The sequence below is a fragment of the Euprymna scolopes genome, chromosome 1 (genome assembly GCF_053919585.1).
Source record: "Euprymna scolopes isolate OS-2025 chromosome 1, ASM5391958v1, whole genome shotgun sequence".
NCBI classification, from domain to species: domain Eukaryota; kingdom Metazoa; phylum Mollusca; class Cephalopoda; order Sepiida; family Sepiolidae; genus Euprymna; species Euprymna scolopes.
This window is the reverse complement of record NC_136482.1, coordinates 175577918-175586862: the sequence shown is the minus strand read 5'-3', so window position 1 is coordinate 175586862 and position 8945 is coordinate 175577918. Positions and strand designations below refer to the sequence as shown.

Genomic DNA, 8945 nt, shown 5'->3' with positions numbered 1-8945 from the left:
GTTTTTTTTTTTAAAAAAGGTTTTTAACTTTGGACTTTATAGGTAAATTTCTAAAAAACACTACTTTTTTTTGTTTTAAATTTGAATATATTATTTATTGACCTTTTCTCTTCAATTTGTGATATATAACACTTTGGTGAGTAAATTGAGTAAATTAATTATTTACTTTTTGATAGACATTTCAAAATGGGAGGCGTGAATTATTCAACCCCCTGTCTTTCCAAGCTTATAACTACTCGAAAAATGTAATTCAAGCCCTAATTTTTTTTTCAATTAAAGGAGCAAGGACCAAGGTTTCATTAAAAAAAAAAAGAAAAAACAAATAACGTGGTTAAAAAAAAAAAGGTTTTAAACTTCGAACTTTACAGGTAAATTTCTACAAAACACTACTTTTTTTTTTAAATTTGAATATATTATTTATTGACCTTTTTTCTTCAATTTGTGATATATAAAACTTTGATGAGTAAATTAATTATTTACTTTTTAATAGACACTTGAAAATGGGGGGGGGGGCGTGAATTTAAAAAAACGTGTCTAAAATATTATATTCGGTTTATTGGAAAGAGCATAAAATTTCACATTGACCCTGAAAATATCGTAAAAATAGAATCAATAGAAAAATTTTGATAGATTTTTTAAGTTTAAAAATTGAAAGATATTGAGTTCGTAAAATTCATTAGTTTCTAAAAAAATAAAAAAAAAATATTTCTATTACTTTTAAAACAACTTTAATAGTTTATGTTGGAAGTATAATCCATAAAGAAAATAAACAACCCATTTTTAAAAGAGAAATTACGAGTTTTTTTTAAATATTTTATTCGCAGTTTCGTGTTAGGGGTGTAAAAAATTCCTACAAAAATTCTGATACACCTACAGCATCACTTGTGTCTGTTTAGCATATTGCTGTTTCCGACAGAAGAGAGTCCGAATAATACTGTTCAAGCAAAGCAATCGCTTGATTCAAGCGATTGCTTTGCTTGAACAATATTTTTCTAACATTTTTCAGTAACCATTTATTCGTGGTATATTTGTTTCTTAACCACTTTTTCGGTTTGTTATCTATACTAATAAATATCCCAATGATTTAGCAACCCACTAAATTCAGATTTTTCCGTTGTTTGGAAAATTTTAATCTCTTAAACATTTCATAAAATAATAAGCTCAATGGAAATTTATGAAAATCTCAAGTCCGAGAATTATAGCGCGAAAGCGAAGGGGCAATAACTCTGATAAGCAAAAACCGGTCTTTTCAGGAAGAACACCATAACTGCTGTCTACGACGTAATAAAAGCTTTTTGTTTTCTGCTTTTTTTTTTTTTTATTATTATAATCTACTAACATTTTTTCATTAATTAAAATAATAATTTTAAAAAATTAAAAGTAGGCATTTACATTCAAAATTATTTACTAAATATTTTCCATCAATGGATTTACTTCCTTTTCCTATCTCACTTTCCGTTCCTTTAAATACCGGCGGCGGCGCTCTGATTTAATTTCGCTTTTTTTTTTTTCCTTCTTAAATGTACAGTAGTCTATAATTTTTTTTTCTTTTTTACCTGTTAAGTGTTAGAACAAATTTAGCTTATTGATTATCACTCATTTATACAAATTTAAAACAGTCTGACGATTTTCGTTTAAAAACTACGTGTATTCTTGATGTGTTCGTTTTTCGTTTCTTCAACATCCCATCTCCCTTCCCCCTTTTTCAGTTACCCTTTCTCCTTTTGACAGTTATTTCTTTCTTCTCCATTGGCCAACTAGTGGACACACTTTTCCTTTTATTCACGAGGCCGTGAAATAATTGTCTACTCATTTTCCAAGATTTGAAACGGAAATTTAAATTAATTCTGTTTTGTGGATATTTATTATTTATCAACCGCGGCTTTTGAACATTTTAAAAGACACTACAAAATCAAGAACTAACACACCACTAATTTTCAATCAAGATGTCTTCGACCGGAGATGATGAAAGATTTTGTAAATTATTTGTGGCCCGACTCAGCACCGACACAAACGAGGATTCGCTTAGGTCGTATTTCGAGAAATTTGGAGAAGTATCGAAATGTGTTATCGTGAAGAACCCGTCGACAAACCAGTCTAAGGGTTTTGCCTTTGTCACTTTCGCCCATCCGGAGTCCCTTAACCTAGCACAGAAATCCAGACCACACACAATTGATAATAGAACCGTCGATTGCAAGCGAGCCATTCCCCAAGATGAGAGTCCTGAAAACAAAATCACCGTCAACAAGATGTTTGTCGGCGGCATGAGCGAGGACACTACCGAACAAGAGATCGTGGACAAATTTTCACCTTACGGGACCATCGAGAAGATTGATTTGATCAAGGATAAAACCACGGGCAAGTACAAGCGTTTCTGCTTTGTTACTTTTGAGGACCATGACAGTGTGGACCAATGTGTTATCCAAAAACATTTCAACTTGGCTGGAAGGAAAGTGGAAGTAAAGAAAGCGGTCTCTAAGGACGAGCTTTTGGCCGCCACAGCCAACCGCGGTGGCGGGCTCGCCCAGACTCCTTCTTACAGCCCCCAGGGCAGCCGTATGCCCACGCCCGCGGCCTATGGTGGTGGCGGACGCGGTATCTATTCCGGTTCCAGCTATGGTTATGGAGATGGAAGCGGTGGGTGGTACCAGGGGTTCACTCCCAGTGGAAGTAATAGCGACGGTTTCTACGGAGACGCTTATGGAGGCGGCCCGACTCGTGGTCGTGGTGTCTACACTCCACGTGGGGCTGGCCCTTATGGGGGAACTTACGGTAGTCAGTGGTAACAAAAAAAAAAAAAAAAAAAAAATCATGCCTCCCCACCCCGCAAAAATCCTTAAATCATTCATTGGATAAAAAAAAAAAAAATTGTTTTACATTTTTTAATTGTTTTATTTATTTACTTTTTTGTCTTAAAGTCATTTGCGTTTTTTTTTTTTTTTCTTTCTGTCTTTAAAAATAGGTGAATGAAAAATGGAGGTAGCTATTTTATTTTTTACGTTTCTCTTTCTATATATTATTACCGTCCTGGTTAGTTTATATGGGAAGACAAACTCTGGTTAAAAATGAATGTTTTTTTTTTTTTTTTTTTTTTTTCTTTGTGGATATTTAGAATCACACTTAAATGTACATGCGTCACGGAACGGAGATGTTATATTCCAGAAATCACTTGATCGAGTAGATTTTTTCTTAACTAATAAAATTTTACGATTTTTAGCAATTAATAACAATAAAAATTGGGTACTTATGCACTGAGGGTGCCATGCTGAAATACCGTTATTTAGAAACCCATTCTTAACATGAGAGGGTTTTGTAACTATTCTGTACTTTAACCTAATAATTTAATAAACAAAATATACTCTAAAGTTTATTCGGAATCTTAAGTCATCGTTCTAAGGGAGGTAACTTTACTACAATAGTTGGAACATCTTTGTTCCATTAAATGAAGTAATTAGTCTTTTTACAATTCTTAGTAAAATATAGGTACCTCCCTTAGAACAATGAGTTAAGATTCCGAATAACCAACTCTAACCAAACTTGAAAATACTATCATAAACTAGTACAGTACCTTCTCCGTATCCGCACTCAAAAACACTGTCCGTAAATCTCGGTAGTCGAATAGAGTTGTCGACCTTTGAATTTTAACACATTTTAAAACTATATGGCCGCTCTCTTGCTTCTTCATAAAATTTGATTTTATTAAAGAAAACAAAAACTACTTAATCAGTTTACGTGATTTTTTTTTATTTTTTATTTTTAACATCGTTCCGTAACGAGTATGTGCATTATCATGTTTCTGTATTCTTTAAAATAAGTGTTTTTCTAAATAAGAACCGTTAATAGGAAGGAAGAATGGGGTTGTGTACTTTGCTATTCTTTCCAAAAGACGCCATTCAAACTCGTTTGTAGTTACGTTGTAATTTAATATAGTAAGAAAAAAAAAAAAACGATTTAACTTCGATTCTTTTACTTTATATTTTTAAAGATAACTTGATTTTTTTTTTCTTTTTTATTGAGAAAAAAAGCTAAGAAAATTACTCTTAAATCAGTTAAAAGTAAAAAAAAAAATAATCGTAAAAGAATCGTTATCAAATAAAATCTGATTTTGGTAAACCTTTTTACTTTCCACCTTACCAATCATTAAAATTACATAGGTTTTCGAGTATTCTGAAAACGAATATCAAATTTAAATTTGCCACAATTAGTGGTTAGGGTAGTCAGATGAGGTCCAAAAATCCAACCTCATTCTGAATGCTAGGAAAGGTGGATCTGGGTCATGTGGTATTCTATCACCGGTGTCGAGGCAGAACCTAGTTCCTTTAAAGAAAATGCCGAGTTGTTTTCGAGCAACGGAAAAGGTCTAATATACACAACAAATATAAATGCTACCAAAAACAAGTTAAAAACAGCAAAAAAGCAATTCAAGGTAAAGAAAGAAGTAGTTCAAAGAATTTTCGAGCATTTATTACTATAGACAACATTTTAGAATTAGGTTTTATTTTATTTTTTTGTTTTTTACAATTAAAGTTTCAAGAGTTTAATTACCCCTGTAAAACTGCTATTTGGTTGACAATGTTCTTAAGATATTCTTCTCCCTTAAGAACGCTTTCGCCTCGTTATAGCAACCCCAAAACTTGCTAATACTGTTTATATCCATGTTGAAAGGGTTAATATTTTGCCACATTTATTCAAAGGGGTTAGGTTATCTGTCGACACCGGTGAGAGTACCATGTGACCCACCTTTTAACTCGAACTCTGAACGAGATTGGATTTTCGGACCCCATCAAATTACCTTAACCCAATTAGTTTTATGAATGTTAAGCAATGTAATTCTTTATCTCTGGGCATTTTGTGCGCGCATATTTACGCTTGCGACAAACTCAAATGCATTATTCGTTTTCAGCATATCCGAAAACCTACAAAAGTCGCCATTTTAAAGGTGATTGTTAAAGTGGAAAGTAAGAAAAATTTACCCTAAATTTCTTTTAAAAATACTTAAATTGCTATTTTAAAACTACAAAAAATAGTCTTGCCTTTTTTACACTAGACAACAGAACGAAAGTGGTCAAGTCACTATTTTGGGAATCCCTTATTTGGAGAATCCAGCTCGCATTTCTAATGTTAATGTAAAACTATTGTTGGTGCTTGTACAAAGGCGGCAGACCAAACAAGGGAGATTTTTTTTTTTTGATTTGTTAGGCGAAAGTACAGAAGTTAAACACCTTCCTGCCTCATGTTAAGAATGGCTTGCTAAATGTTATTTCAGCGCGATGCAGACAGGAAAAAAACAGTACTTTGATTAAAATTTGAATAATTTCCACTTGTTTTCATGAATTTATAAAACCTTTTTAAATAAAAATAGTAATTTAATTAACGAACAATAAAAAAATTGAAAGTAATCTAAAGTATGCTAAAATAAGCAATTTTAGTTATGTCCCCTGTTTCTAACAATCTTATTTATTTTAATTTAAAAAAAAAAAATCCATCTGTCACCTTTCTTTGTAATACCCATTTTCTCGGTTGTAATTTTACGTTTGAATATTCTAAAAACAGACATTTGAAGGTTAGCGTTTGGAATTTCTTCAGTGAATACATTTCTTTCAACCATATCTTTCTGTTTGCATAACTGTCTCTCTCCATTTTGGTTCTTGGTCTTGAAGAGCTGAATCATCTGGCGGACCATTTGTTCCTCTTCAGTGATAACTATGAAGGTTGCTATTTCTTTCACCATTGCCATCAACAATAGTCCATGGGATAGAAAGCATTCGAAGTTCATTAGTCTTGTGAATGGAATCTACAAGAATAAGCTCAGGGAACTGGTTGATATGAATGTCCTTGCTCATCAAGGATTTATTTGGTCTTGGAGAATTTTTGGCATATCCTCTTCCGGGTGACTAACTTTTAGCATTTAGGCTGCTCTGTTATCAGACTTGGCTAGACGTCTTTGTGTGGGCAATAAGTTGTACAGTTGTTTGGATACCTCATGCTTGTATTTACTAACATAATTTGTGACAATTAACCTCTATCCATCTTTACTGGATCCTAGTTTCAGCTGATCTGAAGAATCAGCTTTCAATGTAAATCGGTGTGGTCGATGGCCTTGGGATTTGTTTTCTATCACCATGCATACAAGAATACCAAAGCTCAGTGTAATTGATATCTCAATTAAAATAGCGATTTGTCATACTCTTCTGAGCTGTAGCAATTGTTCTTGTCTCTTTCCACATTTGCACATTGTGGATGCATAACTTTTCAGTTTTTCTTCTGAGTATAAGTAAAAGCATCTCCAACTTTGAAATCCAGGGGTGATTTTTATAAGGAAGTGAAGTTTTGATTTGTAAAGGTGCAAAATATAAGAAATTTAAGACCCTGCTGTGTTTTTTTTTTTTTTTTTTTTTTTTTTTTTTTCGTTTTAAATTTCGTTTGTATGATAGAATTGCTCAACAACTACTTCAAATTTTTTATGGTTTACAGTTCCTTGATATTCATATTTATTTTAAGTACCCTTTTAAGAAACTGCCTTTTAGATAGTTTTTAAACTCTCTCATATATAATATATATATATATATATATATATATATATATATATATATATATATTACCATGACCGGCAAACTAGCCTATTCATTTTTTTGTACAAGCATCCTATTTAGTCAAGAGCTGGATGGTGCAGAACGTTAATTTTCTTACAATATGTTAAGTTTGAGAAGGTTGACTTTCATCAGTTCTGTTATCCTGGGCATCTGTTGAGGTGGTCGTCAATTTTCATCAGAATTTCTAAGTGTTAGAGAATCACCTTCGAATCTATCGCGTGACACCAAAGCATTTTCAATGAATCACAGGAACTTTCTTCAGGTAATACAAGTCCACTATCTTATGATCTTCAGGATAAATATTCTAGTTTTTTTCAGTAAATGTTGGTAAAATCACATTTGCAGGATTTGTGATATCTGAGTATGTTGAGCGAGAACAGCCTGGGGTGTAGATATGACTATAAAGAGGCACTGATATTATTACAAGTTTTTTGGAGATTGGATCACTGCTTGCTATTAAAACTTTTCGGTGGTATTCAGGATATTCTGCAAATTTTGCATCCACACTGAGGATCACAAACCTGTCGTTTGCCAATTTGTTGTGGCATTAGCAGATCCATTGATGCAATGGATGAAAAAGTCCTTGATATGACACTTAATTTCTCAAATGAAAAACAGTTCACCCTTTGCACCGGTATAATGAAGAATTTCTAAGGATGATAGCTTCAGTTGATGGCTCTGAATTCAGGACAGGTGATTCTGAAGTTTAGCCCAACATATAGTGGAGTTGCCTGATTGCCATCAACACTATCTGATTCAAACAGTGATATTTTCATTTAACAAACCCTGAACATCTTTAATGGGTAAAACTGTTTACAATGAAACGCTCTTCCATTGTTTTTGGTAAATAGTTGCTTTGAGAAATATATATATATATATATATATTTGTAATTAATGAGCGTTGAAAATTAACAATTTGACACAAGGCCATTCAGGAGTGTGAGAAGGGGATTTATGGTCAACCTTGACACTTTACTTTATGACTGTCTAAGACTATTCCTAGCTAGTCTTCAATCACCATAATACCACATTCACTCCAGGGGTCGTCCTACTTAAGATTCCCAAATTGATTTTTAATGGTCTTTGACATTTTAAAAGACGTTCCTTCAGTGTTAACTTTTTTAAATTCAGGTTTTTGATAAACTTTTGTATTCAGTTGGAATTGATACAACAGTGGAAGCTGGTGTGTTATCACTTGATGCAGCATTTTTAGGCAAAAATAACTTTCTCTTCTACCTAGCTGGATAAGTTTTAAGTTTGAAATGCACTTTGTGCAGGGCGGTTAAGTAAAAAAAACAAAAAAACATGAGGTTTCCACCTTTCTGAAGTTAAAAAAAAATCGCTCAAAACTCTAAAATAAAACAATGCTAATAGAAATCCACTTAATAAATGTCACTGTGATATTTATTTGGTAGGTAGAAGAGTAACTTAATTTTGGCTTTTGGTAACATTTATTTGTTCTTGGCCACTTTTTTGGTTTGTTGTCTTAAGTAAAACATGCCTAAATAGTCAAATATAAAAAAATGACATCTTTGGGACGATAAAACTATACACCTGAATGGATAAAAAAAAAAAAAAAAAATCAAAGTAAAATGATGTCCGAGGGAACATTTTTAATTGGATGTGTGTTGCGTATTTGTAGTTTGAATTTGTTTAAAATTAATTCAAGGCGACGGATTGTCATTTAAGAATTCATTAAGATGAAATATCCGAGCCAGCCACACGTTGGATCACGTTTCCTTTTTTTTTTTTTTTTCCTTTTCTTTAAAACTCATTTTCTCAACAATAAATTCATGTCGATCGACACAAGTGTTCCCATAAAAAAATAACATCAGTTTCCCTCCTTGTTCCATACCCTTTAAAAAAAAAATTTTTTTTAATGGAAATGTTTTATTGTTGCAATATGGACTTGTTAAAGAAAAAAAAATTCTTGACGGGGGTAAAGAACATATTAAGAAAATTTCTTTTTAAGGAAAACCAAATCTCAACTTAGAAGTGGACTGGACAAGAAATAATCGCCCATATTTTTTTAATTTCTACTTTTGTGTAAATATCTCATTTTGAAAAAGAAAAAAAATGAAACTTATATTAAAAAAATTAAATCAATCTTAAATCTTGTTATTATTGTTTAATTTCTTGTCTTTAATTTATTTTTTTAAAGCTAAACTTGTAAAGAGGCTTTGCTTTTTAACATTTTTAGATTTTTTTTTTTTTTTTTTTTTTTTTTTCTTTTCTTAATGAACATCTTAACTTTAAATGCGATTTTTAACAAAACTTCATTAAATATTAACCTTTCGAAATTATTCTTTTACTCTGAAGTTCTAAATTGTTCAATACAATTTTGGGGGGGAA

At 32.0% G+C, this 8945-nt stretch overlaps 1 protein-coding gene across 1 annotated transcript; it reads left to right on the top strand.

Annotated features, from left to right (window-relative positions):
• The first annotated feature begins 1392 nt into the window (after positions 1-1392).
• Positions 1393-8699, top strand: LOC145277648 (heterogeneous nuclear ribonucleoprotein A1-like 3). The gene has a single exon (XM_080129243.1). It carries the CDS (start codon positions 1947-1949, stop codon positions 2784-2786), a length of 840 nt encoding a protein of 279 aa, XP_079985369.1. The 5' UTR covers positions 1393-1946; the 3' UTR covers positions 2787-8699.
• The last annotated feature ends 246 nt before the right edge of the window (positions 8700-8945 follow it).